This window comes from Uranotaenia lowii, chromosome 3, assembly GCF_029784155.1.
Source record: "Uranotaenia lowii strain MFRU-FL chromosome 3, ASM2978415v1, whole genome shotgun sequence".
In the NCBI taxonomy this organism is placed as follows: Eukaryota; Metazoa; Arthropoda; class Insecta; order Diptera; family Culicidae; genus Uranotaenia; species Uranotaenia lowii.
In genome coordinates, this window is record NC_073693.1 from 349544121 (window position 1) to 349567677 (window position 23557).

Here is a 23557-nt window from a genome sequence, read left to right on the forward strand (position 1 = left end):
AAAATTAAAAAAAAAACGCTATTTTTTGACTACTAATACACATGCAAACACAAAAATGTATAACCTTAGAACTCAATCCCTGTTTATGGATTGGTTGTTCATCGAAGTTCATTCGAAAAAATCTTTCGCCCAACGTGCGTGCATACCCAGGTGATGCAAATCTGTTAGATTTTATGTTCAATTTTATTGGAAATTTCTAACAAAAACGAGTTTTGATGGATTTGTTAGGTCATTTTTTGTGTTTGTATTCAGATTCAGCTGATGTAAACGAACATTTGGACATACAAAACATCTTCTCAGCCTTTTTTTTGATACCACCTAAGCTATTCATAAAAAATGTGCTTCACCTTCCCTTCTATTTTTTAAAATTTTTGCCGCTGTATTCATTCGCAAGCTCCAAAATGAATTATATGAACTGTCAAATGATATTTGCGCATAAACAAAAATGGATAGGAAAAGGTAATTTTCTTAAATTAAATTAAATTTGTGTTTTTCATGTTGATTTTTTTTTTTGTCAGAATGCATTGGCTGGTACCCTGTACATTTATCCAGATATCTTCCGCCCTACAAGGCCCTGATTGCGGCACAGTTCTTTGGTGTCAAGGTGACAAATTTCGTGTTGGCGAAACGAACAAGAGTTCCGACTTCCTGAAGAAGTTCCCAATTGGAAAGGATCCGACTTTCGAAACCACCGATGGTAAGTTGCTGATCGAGAGCAAAGTTATCGCGTATTACGTTTCGAACGACTCGTGACCTGTTGGTTCCCTCGTACTGATCCAGCCTCAGGTTAAGGTAGTGGTTAAAAACTTTACGCTTAGTGCCAAGGCAGCGGAAGTCGACCCAAATAAGTTTTCCGAGTTCCAGAGCAAGACGGCTGGAGGTGGAGGAAACACAAGGAAAATGAACCCACCCCAGCCAAAAAGGAACCGCAGCCCGCCGAAGAAATGTTTACCGCCGAATTGGCTTCAGCAGAGGAACCTAAATCCAAGGATCCGTTCGATTCTCTGCCGAGGGAACTTTCAATTTTGACGGCTTCAAACGGTGTTATTCCAACGAGGATGAAGCTAAGTCCATTCCTTACTACTTACTTCAGCGTTTGGAAAAGATGCGTAAGCAGGCCTTCGCTTCCATGTGTCTGTTCGGTAAGGACAACAACCCACAATCTCCGGCATCGGGATCTGGCGCGGACAGGAGCTGGCCTTCACTCTTTCCCCCGACTGACAGATCGATTACGAGGTGTACGACTGAAGGAAACTCGACCCCAAGTTCGAGAAAACTAGAAACCTGGTCAAGCAGTACATCTCTTGGGTTTGAGCCGACAAAGCCGGTCGCAAGTTCACCCTGGTTCAAATCAAGTAAATTAGCATATGCACGGTTTGCCTTAGAGGAAAATAAACTATTTTAAAACTGAAACGGTTACACAATATACCTCAATATAGATTAGAAAATTCCGGTTTCCTGGGTGAGGGCTTTATAGTCAATCAACTAAAGTACGGTTTTTTAAAAATAGCATTAACAAATCGCTCTGACCCGCTAAGAAGATCATCGTCCACAACCAGGTTCATGGATAAGTAACTCAAACTCGTTATTAACAGCAACACAAGAAAGAAACCACCTTTTTTGTTATAACATTAAATTCTCAAAATTCACACGATTCCATGAATTTCCTAAAATTTGCCTTGAGCGGCATAGAGTTTTCAACATTCGTCAATGCTCAGGTACATATTTTCAACGAACCCCTATACATTTACAGAAATGTTTAAAATTGCATATAGGTGAAATTCGTATCAAAAGTAGCTCGGAAACACTACAGGTTATTTTTATACTGAATTGTGTTAAATGGAATTGATTATCGAATTTTTTTTTATCAAATTTATCCAAAAAGAATTCCTTTTTAAAACAACATATTTATAAAATATTTGCCTCAAAAATTTGATTTATAAAAAAACAAGTTGCTTTTAAAGATTTAAACTAAAAAAATAAACCTTTGTTTTATTTTTTCAAAACATTTTTCATCTAAAAGCATTTATTTTAAAGTTTCGTCAGTGATATCATTAAAATTTTGTCACATTGAGAAATTTTCGTTTTTATTTCTTCCAAGTCACCTGCGGAATAGGTTACGACTTCAAAAGTCACTTGGCACCGACTTGAGTCACGCCATTCGCCTCTGAGAATACGGTGACAGTAAAAAAAAGTTCATTTAAGTCACCGAAAGTTCATTCAAGTCACGGCATTCGCCTGCTAGAATACGGTGACTCTAAAAAACTATGTCACTTCACGTCACTCGCCTCGCAGAATAAGCCCCACTGTGTAAAGCCAACTTCAAGAATCCCGTGTTGAATATAAAATCTCTAGCCAAGACACATCGAAGGGTCACTTAGAACTAGAACAGTCAGAACAAGTATGGGGTAGTGAACCTTCATATAAGAGAAGCGACATCTGATCCCTCTTAAAATAAAATATGTGGCAACATCGTCGAAATCTTGGACAAAAAAATCTCCAGCACTGTTTTCTGGCTCAATGTTCAAGCTCTAAAGTGAACGCTCCTTCAATCCAACAAAACAACATTGAACGCGATGCTCGAAGGATCGCGATAAACGGTATGAATGACTTGAATTTCGTTAATATTCAGTTAGTTTTCTTACTAGAAACACGATTCACCAAAGCATTGAAAAGAATTGCACCTAATCATAAATTCATATGACCAGCTAAAAAATTATCTGTTTGAACTATAACAATAATCACAATACCTTCCTTGGTTGAGTTTTCAATAAGAAAGGTAAAAGCTCTGCGACAAAATGCTCGGATCGATTGGAATCGATTTTGACAGTTCTTTTGCTCGATTGGAATTTTGCGTTTCAGATGTCACTTCTCTTATATACAGGTTCACTAGTATGGGGGGTTGATTTTTTAAGCAAGCATGCCGATTTAATTTTGATTTTATCCTTTTCTTAAATTGGCTTTGAATATATTACCTGATGATATTAGATATTTGATTAAAGATGGTTCAACATCTGAAACACTATGACTTTTCACCTTGAATGTATATCCTTATTCGCATACCAACAATTTGCTCCCGACTGTATTTGTGGTGAATAAAACTCGCGCACAGTTTTGGCAATGAAGATATAAGACAAAAATGTTTGTATACAAGTCGTGCCCAATCTAGAGAATATCGCCAAACAATCAACAGGAAACTATCCACTGTTTGACCCGTTTTAAACCACCTAAGATGTAGGAGAACTCGCCAGCATGGTCGCCACTTCTCAGCCCACACTTCATCCCATGGTTTTCCAGCTTTTAAAGGTTTGTTACGGTTGAATTTCATTCATGATTTTTTGTTTGCTAATAATAATCATTTCTCGAACCCATTCAAACAGTATGGCATATTGGCGCTTCTTTCGTTTTGTTGCTATTATTCGTCCCTAGAAGGGACGTTCGTGTTCGACGATTCGGTAGCAATAGTAAAGAATCGGGACGTGACCGATGCCAACATATCACTGATCCAGTTGTTCCGGCATGATTTCTGGGGCAGCAACATCACCGATAAAGATAGTCACAAATCGTATCGGCCCCTGACTATCTGGAGCTTCCGGCAGGAGGTTCACCTGCTAGGCGGTGGTCAACTGAATGCAACCCGGATGAAAACGACCAACTGGCTTCTTCACACCGGTATCGGATTGCTGCTGCCCAGCTTCTTTCAAGCGGTTGGCCATCGGCATCGAGTCGAGCGATTTGGTATCGAATTCTGGGCTTCCGTGCTTTTCGTGATACATCCCATTCATACGGAAGCCGTGGCCGGGATCGTGGGCAGAGCTGAGCTCCTGGCCACGGTTTGGTTTGTTCTAGCTGTACTCGTCTACTGTAGCTTGTTCGAAGGTTCGTTTTAAATATCAACAACCGTAGGTTTAAAGCAAAAGTAGCTACAGAATTTTATTCAAAGATTAAAACTTACTAAAGCTTAAATCAAGTTAATACTTACAATTTCATTCTAGTAAAATGTATATTATGCTATCCACTTACTAAAAACTTGTGCTTTTCAAACTTGCTACCTAGTCCAGCAAGTTTGAAGGTGTCGTGTTTGGTAATAAGATGGTTTTGTCGTTGAGGACTCTGTCGTTGCTCTAGTTTGTAGCAGAACGTTTTTAGATGTCATTCTGAAAAGAAAACAGGAAAAACGCAGATTATCAATAATATCCTCTGGAGACTTCTCTATATCATTCATTTTTTTTTCAGAGAATGTTTCAATTCGAAACTTTCAAAATGTTGTTTTATTTTACTCGGAAAACAAAATGTTCAATGACTTGTTATCATTTCAAATTTTAGATCAAAAACGAGTCCCCGCCTACACCAAACAAGCTATCGTACTTGCAGCAGTATTTATACTAACAGGCATAGCAGTGCTCTGTAAAGAAACCGGCGTAACAATTCTGGTAAATATGAAGATAACGTTTAAACATCTGACCGAAAAGTACTTATTCCAATTCTTCCCTCTTTCACATAGGCCATGTGTGCCATACTGGACGTGCTGTCCAACGTCGATTTGCGCCGCCCCTGGAGCACTCTAGTCAACAATAAAGCCCTCATCGCCCGGCTCATAACCCTATTCCAGATGTCCTGTCTCGTTATCTACATTCGCCTGTGGGTGCAAGGCTTTACTCGGCCACAGTTTCGCGACAAAGATAACCAGGTGGCCGCCAGTCATGGCATGGTCAAGCTATTATCCCAGAGCTACCTTTACTCCTTGAATCTGTGGCTAATGCTGTGTCCCGATTGGCTCAGCTTCGATTGGGCATTGGAATCGATTCAACTGCTGAAAACTGGAACAGATTTCCGGATACTGTTTGTGCTACTCTTCTATACATTCCTAGGACTGTTTGTCTATCGCCGTCGCTTCCATGCACAATTTTTAAAGGCCCTTGCCCTCATGGTAGTACCGTTTTTCCCCGCCAGTGGCCTAATTCGGGTCGGTTTCGTTATCGCCGAACGCATTCTATACATTCCATCTCTGGGATTCTGCTATCTGATAGCTTTAGGATATAGTCGCTTGTTTAGGAAGTATCGCCGAATTGCCATCGCGGGACTCCTCCTGCTCTCTACTATTTTTATACTAAGAACCATCCAACGGGCCTCGCACTGGTCCACCGAACACCAACTGTTTCGATCAGCACTGCGAGTTGTACCGAACAACGCCAAAGTCTATTACAACATCGCCAGGCTAGCCACCGATCAGGGTGATAAGCAGACGGCTTTCGAGTTTTACGAACATGCGATAAAACTCTATCCGGAGTACGAGGCTGCTCATATGAACCTCGGGAATCTCTATCGGGAGGAGCAAAATTACCGACTAGCGATGGAACATCTGAGAAGGGCGATCGAACTGCACGAGGATTTCCACACCGCGTGGATGAACTTGGGAATCGTTTATGCCGCCCTAAAGAACCATCAGGATGCGCTGACCTGCTACCAGCGAGCACTGAAGAAACAACCGCACTATCCCAACTGTGTGTTCAATTTGGGTAATTTGGTAAGTGGCCGTATTACAATTTACCTACTTGCTTATTTTTTTTAACTCTGTTCTTATGTTTAAAATTCACTTAAAATGTTGCAATAGTTTGATTATTTAACCTTGAACTGCAGCTTGCTTGTCAGAAGGCTAATTACGCCTTTTTTAACTTGTTACTCAGCTACCATGAAGCTGGAAGGGGTTTCTGTGTTAATTCCAACGACTTGGTCTGTCCGACATTCACTTTAAGATCTGCTGCCTTGGAGCTTTTTGTTAAATCTTCGAGCTTTCTATTCATACCTAGATGTCCGCGCGAACCAAACAATATTATCAAGTCAAGGTCAAGGTCGTTTAGCTCCACCATTTTCAAAGGACTCCACAACAATTCTCAGTTCGGTCTACAGTCGGTCGATCCAGTCAAGATCTTATCCATTACCATTGAAAAAAACGGCGATAAGGAAAAGCCCTGCTTTCAGTCGGCGCGAATGTTGCAGTACCCAGATGTCAGCGAAAAAATTGTGCAACATTTGTGCTGAAAAGGCAGGGTCGGCTTTGAGCGTTTCAGAAGAAAGGCAATCGATTTCAGACGGTTTGTTAGATTTCATGTTTTTGATTAGCGCTTATATTCCAGTCAACGAGAGCGCTTCTCAGTTGACGATATTCATGCGACTCACTGCTCAATCCAACGTTTGTGCTGTTTTTTCTATCTGTCAATTCCTGATCTGCTCGATCTTTCGACGGCATTTTAGCATTAGTCCTTACACCACTCAGGCGGAGTGATATGTTATACAGTAATCGGAACCCTCTTCGGCTAAGAAGTTTGTCTTGCAGCTCCGCGTATCGTAAGCGGATGGCAGCTTCGGACGACCGCCTGCTCCCAACTACGCTTTCATCCGATCATCGATCATCCTCCTCCAGGTTTCATCCGACATCATTTCACTCTCTTTCACAAACTTCACCGAGAGTACCTTGGCTTGTCGTGATAATTGCAACCATTCCGTCTGTCGGCAGTTCTGAGGCTCTTGATTCAAGCTGGTCAACGTATGCCATTTTCACCTCTGGGTTCTCAAATTGGTGGACGTCGCAACTCTCAGATGTATCTCACCAGGAACAAGGTAATGGTCAGATCGATATCCACGCTTCGTTTATTGCGGACATTAAGAAGGCTCTTTCTCCATTTTTGCTGATACAGATGTGATCAATTTGATTCTCTGTTCGGCCAAATCGAGGTACCCAAGTGACCTTATCTGCTGGCCGATGAGGGAAGAGCGATCCCATATCGTAGTTAGAGAAAATACATCGAATACGATTGTTTAGTGCTGGGTAAACCGAGAAGCCCTATTAAGACCTCTTTCAGAGATATTCATTGAAGAGTGTCAACTCCGGTTTCCTAGAACTATATTAGGATAATCTACCGAATTCAGTAAATACAAAAATTTCATTATTTCTAACCAGTACCACGACACCGGCAACCTCAGCATGGCGTTGGCCACCTGGAACGAAACGATCCGACAGGACCCGCATCATATCAAGGCCTGGAATAACATGATCAACGTGTACGATACCACCAACCAACAGAGAGACATCCTGGCTCTCACCGCTCGGGCCCTCCAGTATCTGCCCGGCAATCCAACGCTGCTGGCAGCAAGAGCCACAGCCCTGGCCAAAATGGGACAGTTCTCGCAAGCGGAACAGATCTACGCCAGCTTGGTGCAAGCCCACCCTCGGGTAGAGAAATACCTGCAAAATATGGGCGTCCTGTACCACCGCTGGGGCAAACTGGATCAGGCCGAACGACTCTACAACGAAGCGCTCAAACTCAATCCGACTTCGGAAATGGCAAAAACTAATCTTGCCAAACTACGCTCATCTCGTCATAAACGAAGCAATTAATATTAAGACTTTTTAAAGGAAACGATTTTAACCTCGAATAAAATACGTAGCCATTTTTTAACTTTTAAAAGAATCCTCAAGGCTTTCTTTTGTTCTATCGAGAAACGTCCCAAACCATGGTTCAATATAAAGCTCTGCCTATATTACTAAAGCACACCTTGTGGGTGTGTATCTTGCACTTACCCATTGATTACCCGTATGTTAGAATAATCTCCTTCGACCAGGCCGGCGACCTGATTGGCCGCCAACACCGTTACCACGTTCAGCAAAGAGTCCTCCTCAACGCCCACCACATTTCCCCGGCCATCGTCGTCATCATCATCGTCATCCATAATGGCTCCGAACCCCCTCGGATCGTCCGCCTTCGATGATATCATGTAATCCCCTATGTTCACGAGCTGCCCGAAGGCGGCACCCGGATCATCGCCATCTAGGTGGAAATCGCTACTCCTATCATCGATACCGTCCACCATTAGCTGATCCACGGAGCTTCCAGGAGGTCCCGGATCCAAAACGAGACCGTCTTCGACTGCAATCGGAACCGTCGGTCCCAAACCGAGCGTAGGATCAGCCCCGCTAACACTGTTGTTGTGACTGGTCATGTGCAGCGTTGTGGGATGGTGAATGGTGCTCGGTTTCGATGGCTGCTGCAACATAGATTTGATTGTGCTATTGTTGTTGTTTGTACTACTGCTGCTCACTCGCACGTGTGTGTTCAGGTGCGCTTTGAGGTGGTGTGATTTGGCGAACCGTTTGCCACAGTCGGAGCAGCTGAATTTGGAAGAAGGAAAATGAATTGATATTTTGAAGTACTTTTATGTTAGCATTATTATTTTATGATCATTAAAAAGTAAATAGAGAAAACATTCGTTCAATTATGTGAAGCTTGGACGTCCTGAACGGACAAACGTTCTTGGACACCACTTGGACGTTGTTTATAGGAAACAACTCTGATTCCGTTAAAGGTGTTTAAGAATGAAACAGGTGATGGCATCCTCCTTTGAACGTTTGATGGAGCGTTTTGCCAACCAAAAGGCATTCGGAAAAACAGAAATATTTACAAATGGTCTGTTGTGATCGCGTTTGGGTCCAACTTCTTGGTAATCCGAAATGTCTTGACACGGATGTTGCACTAGACGATTTTAGAAAAAAAAGGTTGTGTAACACATGAAATCTGAGAGAAAAAAGTCCTTTTTGTATTTGTTCGAAGTTTGGAGTGGGAATTTTTTTTATGTTTTAAATGAGATAGACCTGAGACTTGAAAGATGAGATATGAGAAATGAGAGCTGATACATAAGACATGAGTGGAACATGGATGGTGAGACATGAGACTTCAAGCATTGGACAAAAAACCTGATACCTTAAATGTTAGGCCTAACTTGAGACATACATATGTAAGACGTGAGATATGATATACGACACAAAAGACTTGAGATCTGAGGCATGGTACCTTCGATCTGGGACAAGAGACATAAGACCTAAGACTTGTAACATGAAACCCACATCTCACGCATCACTGTTCACTTTTCACGTCTCATTAAGGCTTACAACTTACTTCTTTCGTTTCGTTTCTTACATCTGACGTCTTACGTCTCAGTGTTCACTTCTTACATTTCATTTCTGTCATTTTTGTTATTTTTCCTCATTTTCGACATTATTTATCAGATGTGTCACTTTGGTCATTCTTGTAATTTTTGTCGTTTTTCTATTTTTAAATTTTGTTATTTTTGGTCAGTGTGTCATTTTTGTCATTCTTGGCATTTTCACATTTTTATTTGCAAAATTTTATAGTTTTTTACTCATTTTTCTAATTTTTTTAGTTGTAGTTTTATCTTATTTCGGCTTTTTTGTCGTTTTGGTTACTCTTACCCCTTATTTATTTTAGTTTTTTTTGTAGTTTCGGTCATTTTTGTCGTTTTTGTTATTTTTGTAACTTTAGTTTTTTTTTGGTTTTTTCTTTGTTTTTGTATTTTTTCTTTTATTATTGTCATTTTTATCATTTTTGAAATTTTTGTCATTTCTATCGTGCTTGTCGTTTTTCATTTTTGTTGTTTTGGTAATATTTTTCAGTTAAGAGGCGAATGAATTGTAAATTTGATGCCTCTATAAAATCAATAAAACAAACAATATTTTTCAGTTTTGTATTTTTTATACTGTTTTTGTAATTTATGAGGTTTTTTGAAATTGTGTCGCATTAGTGAGTTTTGTCTTTTTTGTGGTTTTTGTCATTTTTATCATTTTTTCAACTTTGTAGTTTTGTCAATTTGTATTTTTTTTTTTTTTGTAATTTATGTCTATTTGCTTAGTTTTGTCATTTTTGTCATCTACCTATCTCCTTTTTGTTTGTTTGTTTTATATATTTTTAAGGAGACTTCAATTTCTCAATTCATTTACCTTTTTCAGATAAAAAAAGAAGAATCAATAACCAACAATAGAATCGTTAATCAAAATAGTTCTGTTGCTCTTGAAAGTTCTGATAATTCGTCTTCAATTTTTTTTTGTTCATTTGCTGTTTCCTTTTTGTCACTCAAGCTATTTTCGTTATTGTTGTCCTTTTAATCGTTTTTGTAATTTTTGCCACTTTTATCTTTTTCGAAATATTAATCGTTTTTTGTCATTTTTGTCATCGGCTTATGTCTAATTTCTCACGTCTCACGTTTCATTTTTCAGGTCTCTAGTCTTAATTCTCACATCTAACGTATCACTTCTCACTTCTGAGTGAGTGAGACTTACATCTCAGGTCTCAGATTTCAGTTCTCAACTATCTGAGATGTCAGTATCAATGACTTATGTTATTTCCAAGATTTATTTTTGCGCAGTGTTAATCATTCTCCAAATGTTTTCAAAAGCACTTTTCGGACCCAATGGAATTTGCACAGATTTTAAATTGCCATCATTCACATCAATCGTCGTTTTTTTTTTTAGAAAACTTAAAGCATTCACAAAATTTGTTCACGAATACTTTGAATCTATGCAAATGCCTTTTGGTCTAAAAAAGACTCCTGAAAGTTTTCAAAGGAAGATTGACAAAAAGCATAAAATAACATAACATGAATGCAGATTCGAATGTCTTTTGGTACCGAAAAGACTCCTGCAAATTTTCAGAGGAAGATTAGCACAGAGCTTAAAGTGCTTTTGAAAATACATAACTTGATTTTTCTTTGAAAACATGCGACTCACAATTTAAAGGATTTAAAAGTGTTCAACCATTACATGTTTGATTGGCAGTTTCTTGATACAATCGAAAATGGTTTTTGTCAGCTTTTAACATCATCAGTTCATGGTTTTTGTTACTGTAATATTGTTTTAAACTGGCCTTCCTTCCTAAATGGTTGACTTTTCCAGGAGCACGGACGTTTTGAAACTATGCGAATGTCGTTCGGTCCAACAGACACTTCTGCACATTTTCAGATGAAGATTAACACAGAGCTGAGATTCTTTTGAAAATTGAAAAGTTTTTAAATTTGAGTATGGTGAAGGTTATTTAATTTAGTTTTGTGAGATCTTTTGATGTTTTTATACAATTTAACACATTTTTTACCAGTGCCACTACTTCATGAGGGAACCTTTTTTTTCTCTCAGAATTTACTAAAAGGATGAAATCTTCTACCCTTTACAATCATTATCAGCTAAGGTAATAAGGTAAAAAGAATTTTAAAATCAACAGTATACTTACGAATACTTTTTCACACCGGTATGTATCAGCATATGACTGTTGAGAACATGCGAGTAGGTGAAACTTTTCTCACAAACATCACACACATAGGGTCTGAAATGGAAACATAATAACAAGTTAGTTAAAAAACAACCCACCTAAAAAAAATCATGAGTCACAAACCTCTCCCCCGTATGTGTCCTTTCGTGTTTAATTTTACTACCGAAATCCGAAAATTTCCGCTCACAGTACTTGCATTTGTAGGGTTTTGCTCCTGAAAATTAATAAAAAAAAACCGTAGTTTAACAAGTTGAAAATAATGTCTTCGTCCAAAGTCTTACCAGTATGGGTTCTCATGTGCCTCCGCAGCTCAAACGGTACCACGAAAGCCTTTTCGCATTCGCTACATTTGTACGGTTTATCACCCCGATGTCGGCGCATGTGCGTCTCCAGGGCGTGTTTGTACTTGTAGGAACTGTTGCAAATCTTGCACACGTGCTGCTGCTTGGCCGGTTTGAGATTCCGTTTGACTCGGATCACCGTCTCGAAGGATCCGTCCGGACCCGGTTTGGTGATGATGTTTTCGATTGTAGGTTTCTGTTCGTTCGGGATGTTTGTCTTTCGAATAGTTTGGATAGTTTTGACCAAACTGGCATTCGAGTTGCTGTTGGTTGGTTTGTGTGCCACGGCTGACTCACGGCTGGGTTCCGGAAACTGTACTTTGTGTAAAACCTTCGGTACCACGGGATTCGTAGTTGCTTTCGTTTGGGGTAGCTTCTGAAAATAGGTATCGCCATTTTCATCGTCGTCATACTGAAAAAGAAGGGAAGTTTGATTAATTTGGGTTTTGGATAAAGTAAATTGTGATGAGACACTCACAATGATTTCCCAATCTTCGTCAACTTCATCCTCCCGCTTGATTTCCGCCAGCTGGTTCAGGATATCGTCCTCCTTGTCGACGTAAACCAGTTGTGCATTGAAGAAGATATCGGTACTGCTATCGTCTGGTCGGGGCAGCTTTTTGCCAGCCTTATCGACAGTCCGACTATCATCTCCGTCTTCTACCAACGTTTCATTCATCTCTGACCGCTGCTGATCTTCCATCGTTGCCATCATGCCACAAACTTGGTCGGAATCCGGATTCACCATTTTCGGTTGTTCTTCTTCCACTTCACTTTCATCATCCGGTTCTTCGACATCTTCCTCGGCTTGGCTCGATGGAGGCGGCAGAGCATCGTCGTACGTTATCAACGAATCATTATCGTCATCGTCCTGCACAACTGGTTCCGGGCACACTCTGGACTTCCGGGGATCTGATGATTCTGGAAGCACCTTCGACAGTGGGTGTTCAAGTCCTTAAAAGGGTTAAAAATTAATTAATTCATTTACTAAACCTATTGATCCCCAAAACATACCACAAACAACAATCTCCCCATGAGCTTCGTTTAAAATTTTTTGCTCCCTAGAAACTAGTTTGACATTGAGCCCGATCGGTGGCTTGTAGCTGTAAACCACATCCGACCCTATAGGAATCTGAATTTCCGACGTCACCGATAGGCGAGAATCGTCGTCGTCGACCTCTTCTAACCTTGGCTGGTCTTTCGAATGACCACCAACATCATCCTCATCGATACCGATCGATTCCTCTACCATCGATGATGGTTCCCTCAACGATTGCAAGATGGCATCGGAGCTTTCACAGTTGACCCGGAAACGGTACGCCACATTCAGATCCAGGATGCAACTGACGCAAATCTGCTCCGGCATGTTGTCGTCGCGCTGAATCCGAATGCTACTGCACTGCATCACCTTGGCTCCGTAGCTCAGATTGGACTCCGGACAGAGCGCGTACAGCGATAGGATTTCGCCCTCCTGCAGGCAAACCCGACAGGTCCGATTCCATTCCGGTGCCATCGAAGCCATTTTCGATGGAGTTCCTTTTTTTTCGATGTATCACCAATGCTTACCAAACAAATCGCCGCTGTTTCAATGTTTCGAGAGCTGCCTTAAGCCGGCATTGTTTAGATCGGGAATTCTTTAAAATCAGTTAACTTTTTATTAAAAAATTATGCACAAAAACAAACCGAATTCGATTGATAAAATTTTTTGTTTGTTTGATGCGGGGAAGCCAAAACAAAACGCAAAGCAAAACTGCCCGTGCGTCAAATGACGTTAGCTCGCTATTATTGACATGGGTATTAGGTATTAGTTTCCGGGATTTTTAAAGAACAATCCCACAGTTTTTCAATTGCAGTTGAATTTCAATAAACAAATTATCAAAAATGCATTAAAAATATTCGGATATTCTTCTGGTTTGAGTGAATAATTATGAAAAATGACAAAAAAAAAACAAACAAAAAAATGGAAAAAATAAAAAATTATTTTTTGTCGATTTTGTCACATTTACAGTTTTTTTATGATTAAAATTACAATTTGACGATTTCAAAAACTTATTCAACTATTTTAATTTTTTGACAATTTCAAAAATTGTGACAATTTTGAAAATATCGATTTTGACAAATCAGATTATTTTTACAATTTTGACTCTTTTGATATTTTGACAATTTTATTTTTAACAATTGTGACAGTATTGTGAATTTTGGCAATTTTAACATTTTGGCATAATTTCGACTATTAATTTGATAATTTTGACAATTAATTTGACAACTTTGGCAACTTTTTATGACATTTTTGAAAATTTAGGATAATTTGATAATTTAAACAATATGATAATTTTATCAATTTTGGACAATTTTGATAATTTTGTCAATTTGTCCATTTTGTCAATAATTCCAACTTTGTCAATTTTGATAATTTTTTTCAATTTTCTTAATTTTGTCGATTTTTCCTATTATGTAAATTTTGTCAATTTGTAATTTTTGCCGATTTTGTCAATTGTGTCAATTTTGTAAATTATGTCAAATTTTGCTATTCTATTTTGTCATTTTTGGTGTCATTTGGTCGAAATTTTAACAATTTCGTCAATTTTGACAGTTTGATGATTTTATATCCATTTCGTGAATTTTGTCGATTTAACGATTTTGTCAATTTTAAGATACCCCTCTCTACCCATCAACTCCCCTTTCAACCCATTAGTTTAAAGAAAAAAATTGATCCTCGGCACATTATAAGAAAATTTGATGAGGAACTACATTACTGGTGTCATCAAAGGGCGCTAGAAATTGAGATTCGGGAACGTAAGTGGAGATGGATTGGGCACGCACTTCGAAAAGATATCTTTTATATGAGAATGAGATTTGCAAAGAGGGGCTTGAATGGAATCTGGAAGGACATCGAAGGAGAGGCAGACCCTGAAACTCATGGCGGCGAAGTGAAGCCGCTGGCTCCGGATCGTCAACAGGTGAGGTCTTTTACCACGGCCCGATGTAATCGACGTGGGACCATTAAGTAATTATAAGTAAGCTTATCAGAACTTGTAAAAAGTACCAGGCCCCAATAAAGAATATTTTTAAAACATCTGGGTAGCTGTTCTGAAAATGTTCAAATATCCCGGGACCAAATTCCAGACCATATCCGTCAATTGACATTTGCGCAAAAAATAACGTCACTCGCAAATCTGCGTCTGTGTTTGTGAGCGCCAACGCAAACGAAAAAGAGAATGTCAAATACGCAAGAAGAGATTGGTTCAGTTTTCCTCCGTCTTTCGTCGTGTCGTCGTTCAAATCGCGTTCGTCCTGCTGCTGCTAACTAGTGGAAGTCGAAAGTGCAGTATCGGATCAGATTTTTTTCGGGATTTATCTTTTTTCGAGTTCGGAAATTATCATGTTGAACGATAGTGACGGTGTTCTGGAAGTGACCGCGATTGGCCGGAAGTAACGCTTATGCGAATGTGAGTGTTCTGCGGAGGTCCCCGAATGGGGAAGGTATCGAAAATTGGGCGTGTGTAATCGACGAAGATCGATTTGTGCTGCGGGGAGATGGTTGTTCCTATATATTGAAGAAGCCAGTGCAAAGAAGAGGAAAATGGGTTTTGGAAGTTTAGGAAGCACCAAGTAGTAGTCAGCCAGAAGCAGCAGCAAGTGTAGTGGAATATGATGATGTGTGGTTTGGTCGGTGGAGCAACACTGAAATAGTCGGAGCGAAAAAGAAAGATGGCACACATTCCTGCGGTTGTCGTCGGGCGACGTCGTTACGGGTCGTTGCTTCCTGTACCAAATAATAATCAGACAATGGACGTTCTTTTATTTCGGGGGAGCTGACTGAGCTGGATTCTTTATTCTCCAGCCGCTGCTGCTATGCTGTTGTTGGGGTGTTCCGGCAAAGTGAATCGGACGCAAGAGTGGCTTCTGGAAACAAGTGAAAAGAAAATGGATTGAAATAAGCTTCGGGAAAACCCCTACAGCCAAAACATAAAACCAACAGCAATTTTTTGTCTCTTGATTCTGTAATCAGGATAAGGTTACCAAACCGTCTGAATAGATTCACGGATTAAGAATCTGGGTGCCACTTAAAAATATCTGAAAATATGACTGATTCTATACATACGCTTATTGTCGATTACTATTATTCATTGATTCAACCTCAAACTTCCTCTTACGATTTTTAAGAACCTAAAATGTTAATAATATTATGTATTATTGAATTTAATTCGATGTATTCTAAAGGTCTTGCACTTGTAAGTAACCTTAGAGCAAGTTCACTGGTGTTGGGAAAAAGTGGTAGAAATTCTGACATTTTGAAAATTTTACCATGCAAAAATGTTTTCAAGATCTTGGAACGTTATATTCTTTTACAACACTGTTTCTATTTCAGTCGTATGTGATAAAAATATTGCTATTTTTGTATCACAGCATGCAAAAATACAACACGTGTTGTGAAAAAACTAGAAGGGCACAGGTCTTGAAAATGTTTTTGCATGGCAAAATTTTCAAAATGTGCCGTAAGTGTCTTTAGATCTCTTCCCAACACCAGTGAACTTGCTCTTACAGGCAAATACCCAAGTAACATAAAATTTCAAAGTTTTATAGCAGGCTACTAGACCAAGTTTAGGTTTCATAAGAGCAAGTTCACTGGTGTTGGGAAAAAGTGGTTGAAATTTTGATACTTACAACACGTTTTGAAAATTTTGCCATGCAAAAACATTTTCAAGATCTGTGGCCTTCAAGTTTATTTACAACACTCCAAGATCTTGAAAAATTTTTGCATGGTAAAATTTTCAAAACGTCAAAATTTCAACCAATTTCTTCAAACACCAGTGAACTTGCTCTAAAAGGTCTAAAGAATCTAACAAAATCGGTGTTACTTAGGTTGCATCATTGATTAAAAAAAAAAGTTATCATAAAAACCGTATTCTCAGTTTTTCGAAAAGTCTTTATATTCAATCTATAAATTCGAATAATGATAATAATGAGCCATAAATAGTACGAAAGACTACCCCATAATTAGCCATGAAAGTCCCTTGAACCCCAAATGGTTCTGGTCTCCACCTGGAAAGTAAATTAGAACCTCTGGTATCTTTCGTGGGGTTAATTTTCATGTTACCTCCTCTGAAATTCCTAAATCTGAAAGCAGTTTCACTTTTTTTTTTTTTTTTATTTACAACTAGTTTATTAAAGGCCTTTTACTTTTACAAAGTTTAAATGTGCCGAGGGTCTTTGTATCACTGGTTAGTAGGGAGGGGGCCGTAATAGTCGCGGCGACTCAACAGTTAAAAAAAAAAAAACAAAATTTTAATAAGGGAAAAGGAAGGGGTTTGTAGGGTTTATTCTTCGATATCAGTGTTCCATTAGGGTCCGGTGGTGGCCTCCTGTAGCTGTGGTTTCGGTAGCTACGGTTTGGTATCGGTTTCCGATCTTCTGGCCAGCCTTCTTCATGAATGTGTCGAACCCGTTGGATGAGAGGTGGTACTAATAAATAAACAAAACAGACATTAAATGGAGAACACACAAGGGGAGAGTTTACGTGGGTAAGCGGACTAAACGACCGAGTCAGACAGCTTGAGATATTTGTAAATTGGGAACAAATATCCAAAATCTAAGTTTGCCAAAATGTCTCGAATTGGAACACCAGGTAATCTACCTCGGGCCCTAAGGGTATCCAGTAGCCAAGCCCTCGTTTGATCATACCTTTCACACGTCCATACAACATGATCGATGTCGTGGTAGCCATCCCCACAAACGCAAACATTGGTTGCAGCGAGATTAATACGAAACAAGTGCGCGTCAAGCCGGCAGTGACTTGACATGAGCCGAGAAATCACGCGAATGAAGTCGCGACTCAAGTTAAAATGCTTGAACCATGCCTTCGTCGGAACCTTAGGGATAATCGTATGGAGCCAACGTCCCTTTGTGCCATTATCCCAGCTAGACTGCCAAGCGTTAATCGCTAAAGTGCGAGGTATTGAAAAATATTCATTGTAAGTTATTATCCTCTCAAAGATTTCACCTCGTAACGCGCCCACCTTAGCCAATGAGTCCGCCTTCTCATTGCCTTGTATAAGACAATGAGACGGGATCCAAGCTAAGGTAATCCTATACGAATTTTCGATCAAAGCGCCCAATATCCCTGAAATTTCCAGCAAAAAATGGGAAGAGCGCTTCATCAGTTTCATCGATCGAATCGCCTCAACGGAGCTGAGACTATCCGAATAGATGAAATAGTGGTCTACGGGCAGTGTGCGAATGTGTTCCAAGGTGCAGTAAATAGCGGCTAGCTCAGCAGTGTAAACGGAGCATGGCTCTCGAAGCTTGAACGAAGCTTCAAAGCCCTCATTGTACACTGCGAAGCCAGTCGCGTTGTCGATTCTAGAACCATCAGTAAAGAACATTTTCATAGGATCAATTTCACGTACTTTTGAAGCAAAGATTGAAGGAATGATGTTGGGTCGGACATGATCTGGTATTCCACGGATGTCAGCGGTCATGGACAGATCGAATTTTATCAAGGAACTGCTAATTGGGTAAAAGTGACTCGTGTCCGAATTTAATAAAGAAGGATTTATTTCTAATTGACTTAAAGTTTTATAATTATTTACATATTTTACTTGCGGATTAATATTCATAAGCCTTTCCAAATTTTCTATCACCAAAGGATTCATAGTTTCACTTCGAATTAGGAAACGTAGCGATAAATCGAAGAACCGATTTTTCAACGGCATTATTCCCGCCAGTACTTCGAGACACATCGTATGTGTCGACTGCATACTACCCATGGCAATACGCAAACAACGATACTGTATTCGTTCTAGTTTAATCAAGTGGGTATCCGCGGCTGACCCAAAGCAAAAGCTTCCGTATTCTATGACCGACAGTATCGTTGTTTGGTATAACCTGATGAGATCCTGTGGATGAGCACCCCACCAGGTTCCAGTAATCGTTCGAAGAAAATTGATTCTCTTTTGGCATTTTTGTGTCAAGTACCTAATATGTTTTCCCCAGAGGCATTTAGAGTCGAACCAGACACCCAAATACTTAAAACTAAGAGATTGAGTTAGAGTTCTACCCATCATAAGGAGCTCTATTTGAGGAGGGGAATGCTTCCTTGAAAAAACTACTAACTCGGTTTTACTAGGCGAAAACTCGATACCTAGATTCCTGGCCCAATGTGATAAGTTATTTAGAGTTTCTTGCAAAGGAGGTTTTATTTGAGTGTCTGTTTTACCTGTGATATGAACAACACAGTCATCCGCAAGCTGTCTTAGCGTGCAATTTTGTGCCATACAAGCATCGATTTCTCGGACATAAAAGTTGTATAGCAGGGGGCTTAAACATGAGCCTTGGGGTAGACCCATGTAACTAATTCGTTCAACTTTGGTTTCTCCATGGCTAAAATGCATGATTTTTTCAGACAACAGGTTATATAGAAAATTGTTCAAAATTGGTGAAAGTCCGCAAGAGTTAAGATTACTAGATAGCACTTCTATGGACACCGAATCGAATGCCCCTTTGATGTCCAGAAATACTGCCCCCATCTGCTCTTTTTGGGCAAACGCCAATTGAATGTCTGATGAAAGTAATGCTAGACAGTCGTTCGTACCCTTGCCTCTACGGAATCCAAATTGTGTACTTGACAACAGATTGTTTGATTCAACCCATTTATCCAGCCGAAAGAGAATCATTTTTTCGAGCAATTTCCGGAGACACGAGAGCATTGCAATCGGCCTATACGAGTTGTAATCAGAAACTGGTTTTCCCGGTTTTTGGATGGCGATGACTTTCACTTGTCTCCAGTCATGCGGAACAATGTTCAGCTCCAAACACTTATTGAATAAATTCAACAAGCGTTTCTTAGCGGTATCTGGCAGATTCTTCAACGAGTTGAATTTGATTCTGTCCAGTCCGGGAGCTGAATTGTTGCAAGACCAGAGCGCAAGTGAAAGTTCGACCATCGAGAATTGATCCTCCGTTTCGGAACTATTCTCTGTATCTCGATAGTGTTTCTGAGCTGGTGCTGCGTCCGGGCAGACCTTTTTCGCGAACTGTATCAGCCATCGACTTGAACTTTCTTCAGTTTCGTTCGAAGGAGTGTGATTTCGCATGTTTCGTGCCGTTCTCCAAAGCGTGTGCAAAGACGTTTCTCGAGATAACCCATCCACGAATCGCCGCCAGTACCCCCGTTTCTTGCCTCTGATCAAGTTCTTGAACTTGCGTTCCAAGGCCAAGTAACGTTGGAACTTCTCTGGTAATCCGGTTCTGCGAAACTCAACAAACGCCTTGCACTTTTCACCTCGCGCGCGTGAGCAATCTCCATCCCACCACGGAGTGGGAGGCCGTTTCTGTATTGTCGAGCTTTCATTCCGTCTGACCTGTGCTCCGATTGCACAGTCCACAATTGTTCCAGAAATAAAACTGTACTCTGCCTCCGGAGACAGTTCATCTGTTGAGTCGATGGCTTCAATGACATCCGATGCATACTTTTTCCAATCTATATTCCTTGTGAGGTCATAAGGAATATTGATTTCTTCGGGTGGACTACGACCACTGGCGATAGAAATATGGATAGGCAAATGATCGCTTCCCTGAGGGTCTTGGATTACCTTCCACATACAATCCAAGCTCAGAGAGGAAGAAGCTAGAGAAAGGTCTAAAATACTATGCTGTGATTGGGATCCATTAATTCGAGTCACTTCCCCATTGTTTAAGACAGTCATGTTGAAGTCGTCGCACAGCTCATAAATAATGTTAGCACGTTCATCATCACGTGAGCTACCCCAGCCCACGCCATGGGAGTTAAAATCTCCTAGAACTAGCCGGGGTTCTGGGAGAAGTGAAATAATATTCGCCAATTGGTTCCGGCTAACGCTTGAAGATGGCGGAATATAAACCGAGGCTAGACAAAGGTCTTGACCTTTTATTCTAGCTTGGCAACTAACGACTTCAATACCTGGAGATGGTTGTAGTGGAATACGATAGAAAGAGTGACATTTCTTGATCCCCAAAAGAACGCCACCCCCTCTTTGACCATCACGATCCAGGCGAATTATGTTGTGGCTATGGAAGGTGAAATCTACGTTTGGAGAGAGCCAAGTTTCGCATAAGGCGAACACATCACAATTCAAATTGTGTACCAATATTTTAAATGGGTCTAATTTTGGTAAAATACTTCTGCAGTTCCATTGCAATACAGAAACAATTTCTCTCCCCTCATTGGATGAATTATCCATCGAAAGAAATTGCTTCTGCGATGAGGGTCATAGTGAGAGCTTTCTTTTTCAAGAATTCTCTCAAAAGGGGTACAAACATATTAACCATAGTCCTCCATCCTGCTGGTACACTGAAAAAGTCCAGGATGAACGCAACAATTTCCGAGAATTTCATCTTACCATCAGCCGAAAAGCTGGGAAAACCATTCGACGATGGATCAGATGCAGTTTCTCTGGGAATTGTTGCATTCCTGTTAGCTACTGAAGGGCCTGAATTCTGAAGGAAAGCCTGGGGTTTTGACTTTCCAGAAAGTGGAGGAAAGTCCTTCGGGGACGGATTAAAACCCGGAGGACTTTTAATAGGAGGGTTAGAATTACTATTTCCACTTTGAGGATTTCTTTTAGTATTAAGTTTGCTGGCAGCTATTCTGGATTGTGTTTTAGTGATGCGTTTCCTTTTTGGAGCCTGTGAAACATTATTTTTTGAAAATGGCCCAGTTGATGTTCCTTCACATGGATCCTCCCCTTCGGATTCATAGTCACTTAGAAGGTCAAACTGGTTCTCTGAGACGATTGGCAAAGACTTCAGAACCATGTCTCTATAGGACATTTTAACACGATTTTTCAAAGAAGTCTTGATTTTTTCCCGGCGCGATATGTACTTAGGGCACGCCGAGAGAGCATGAGATGCTTCACCAGTGCAATACAAACACCTGTTTGCTGCTGGTGTAGTACACGAAGCTTCCTCATGCTTCTCCCCGCACTTAGAGCAGCGTGCCTGATTGCAGCAGTAGGCGGCCGTATGATCCAACTGCTTGCACTTCTGGCAGAACATGACCGAAGGCACATAAAGTCTCACAGGTAGACGAACCTTCCCGATCGCAACGTAATCAGGAAGTGCAGTGCCGGAAAAGGTAACCCGAAAAGAGTTCGACAGGGAAAACTTCCGTTTTTCCCCCTCGCCTGATGCTGACTTTAGTTGACGCGCGTCCAACACCTTGACCGTTGGAAGAGCAGGATCCTTGAATCGGCCAACCCCTGATTCCATTAGGTCATCGACGGTCAAACCCTCTTCGGTTACCACTCCGTCGATTTCCACGTCACGAGCGGGAACGTAAACGCGGTACTCGATCGTAAACCTCTCGTCACAAGCAATGGCGTTTGCTTCCTTCAAGCTACCAACAACAACGCGCATTTTGTTCCGACTCATCGGCTGGTAGCTGACTACGGAAGAGTACGATCGGTCGAGGTCTCGGGAAATTGAAATAACATTTAGGGGTTTCGATTTGGACCGGAAATACACTACCCAGGGTCCCGTCGATTCATTCTGGTAAACCCGACGACGAGGGGGAGGTTTAGGCAGCTCATTATTTTCTTCAAGAGGGGAGTTCATTTGAACGGTTGATGATGATGGATTTGTGCCAAACCTAAATGGAATTTGGGAAAAGGGGGTCTGCGAGGAGGGAGGAGGGGTATCTTCCGTGTCTGTAAGATACATCGGATGATTTTCGATTAATCTCTCGGAAACAGTTTCTTTCGAACTATCATCCTGTAAAGGGGGATCTTTGCCCGCCTCGCCGTCGTCATCCATTAGGCGGGAGCTTACCGAACTAATGGGCTTCTAGTGAAGAACGAAACCTTTGAAATTTTGAATTCTAAATTTTAGGTTAAAAAAAAAAAATTAATAAGAAAAATAAATGACAGAGAGAGAAAGGAAAGTATTAATTAAACAACCAAAATTAAAGTTTTGGGAAAAAAAGGAAAAATACAACCTGTTATTAAGTACACCGTATACCACCTGGCTGGAGACTATACAGAGTCTGTTGTTTCCAGCTGGTCAAAACTGAAGGCTATCTTGCTTGAGGGACGCTGCAACTACACTTCCGTTTTATTTTCCTATAACGGCACACAAGTCCGGCTATGTGAGGAAAATTATTTGCCTTACGGCCAAAGCAGGAGAAAAAAAAAAAAAAAAAAAAACTGTCCTCACACACTACTGCTTTCTTTTTTCACTAAAAGCGCCTCTCAGACGTAGCGCGCAAGATGTGTCGAAACTGAAAAACGTGGTCCGGTCTTTTGTTTGCCGAAGCAAAGATGACCTTCGGTAAAACAATGGCCGCTCGCCACGTTTTCTGAATTATTAAAACACGATTCCAGGAGCACAATTCACTTAAGGGAGCACTTTATTTTGAACCGTTGAACCGATAAACGGTTGAAATCCTTTACACAAGAACAACTGATGTTCTTTATTGGGTAAAAAAACCGACACGCGGGACAAAATAAAATCACGTCCGTTCTGCTTCAGCACTTGGAGTTGAATGCAGTTTCACTTAAAAGCAATCATATTCGTCATTCATATCAGAAGAACACTGTTGCGTTGCTATTTATCGATAAAATTTGGTTAGTATTTTCAACAAAATGAAATAGTGGCAACGTCATTATACAAACCTTCCGAATCTATAGGGAACAGGAAGAAAGAAAGTTAATTTATCTCCAGAATGAACTTTTCATATCACTCTAACGCTCATGGGAAAAACTGCACAACATTCGTCCTACAATTTTAACCTGTTAATTATGTGAACTTTTCTCTCTACAGAGAAATAAAAACTTTATAAAGTCTTTTTGGTTTTTAAACAAAAGTCGATGTTAGATTTGAATGCAATATGAACAACTTTTATGCTAAATATCTTCCAACATTTCTCACAGTCAACTTTCATCGAAAAAACCTAATGGCCAACCAAACGCAAAAATTTGTAATCTGAAATAAAAACAGTTAATATTCAACTTCTTCATTCCCACCTATTTGGCACATCAAGGAAGTGCATATGCTCTTAAAATAAAACTTTCATCTCGACTCTTCTGGTTCATCAGCTCGTTATTTTGGCGGCTTGTGCAGATATCA

At 40.3% G+C, this 23557-nt stretch overlaps 3 protein-coding genes and 1 pseudogene across 5 annotated transcripts in view; 3 read left to right on the top strand and 1 right to left on the bottom strand.

The window, feature by feature from the left end:
• Positions 1-445: 445 nt before the first annotated feature.
• LOC129753939 (elongation factor 1-gamma-like) lies at positions 446-1918 on the top strand (annotated as a pseudogene).
• A 1196-nt stretch (positions 1919-3114) lies between these two features.
• LOC129754613 (protein O-mannosyl-transferase TMTC4) lies at positions 3115-7449 on the top strand. The gene is made up of 5 exons (XM_055750771.1): positions 3115-3306; positions 3381-3879; positions 4327-4433; positions 4505-5527; positions 6962-7449. Exons 1-5 carry the CDS (start codon positions 3253-3255, stop codon positions 7397-7399), a joined length of 2121 nt encoding a protein of 706 aa, XP_055606746.1. The 5' UTR covers positions 3115-3252; the 3' UTR covers positions 7400-7449.
• Positions 7450-7535: 86 nt separating this feature from the next.
• On the bottom strand, positions 7536-13193 carry LOC129754305 (zinc finger protein 629-like). The gene is made up of 6 exons (XM_055750274.1): positions 12470-13193; positions 11934-12409; positions 11396-11867; positions 11238-11328; positions 11076-11168; positions 7536-8170 (listed from the first exon to the last, which is right to left on the bottom strand). The coding sequence occupies exons 1-6, from the start codon at positions 12975-12977 to the stop codon at positions 7579-7581; spliced, it is 2232 nt and encodes a 743-aa protein (XP_055606249.1). The 5' UTR covers positions 12978-13193; the 3' UTR covers positions 7536-7578.
• Positions 13194-14722: 1529 nt separating this feature from the next.
• LOC129750658 (myotubularin-related protein 13) overlaps positions 14723-23557 on the top strand; it is a 63733-nt gene continuing 54898 nt past the window's right edge. For all 3 annotated transcript variants that reach the window (XM_055745663.1, XM_055745662.1, XM_055745664.1), the window contains exon 1: positions 14723-14904. The gene's annotated coding sequence lies outside the window, so the exon portion shown is untranslated. The remainder of the gene's footprint in view (positions 14905-23557) is intronic.

Excerpts from the sequence above, each read along its gene's own strand:
- LOC129754613 (XM_055750771.1), top strand. The coding sequence starts at position 3,253 with ATGGTCGCCACTTCTCAGCCCACACTTCATCCCATGGTTTTCCAGCTT. Across the intron at positions 3,307-3,380 it reads TGGTTTTCCAGCTTTTAAAG|TATGGCATATTGGCGCTTCT; the intron begins GTTTGTTACGGT and ends CCATTCAAACAG. Across the intron at positions 5,528-6,961 it reads TGTTCAATTTGGGTAATTTG|TACCACGACACCGGCAACCT; the intron begins GTAAGTGGCCGT and ends ATTTCTAACCAG.
- LOC129754305 (XM_055750274.1), bottom strand. The coding sequence starts at position 12,977 with ATGGCTTCGATGGCACCGGAATGGAATCGGACCTGTCGGGTTTGCCTG. Across the intron at positions 11,868-11,933 it reads ACGAAGATTGGGAAATCATT|TATGACGACGATGAAAATGG; the intron begins GTGAGTGTCTCA and ends CTTCTTTTTCAG. Across the intron at positions 8,171-11,075 it reads ACCGGTGTGAAAAAGTATTC|CTGCTCCGACTGTGGCAAAC; the intron begins GTAAGTATACTG and ends TTCCAAATTCAG.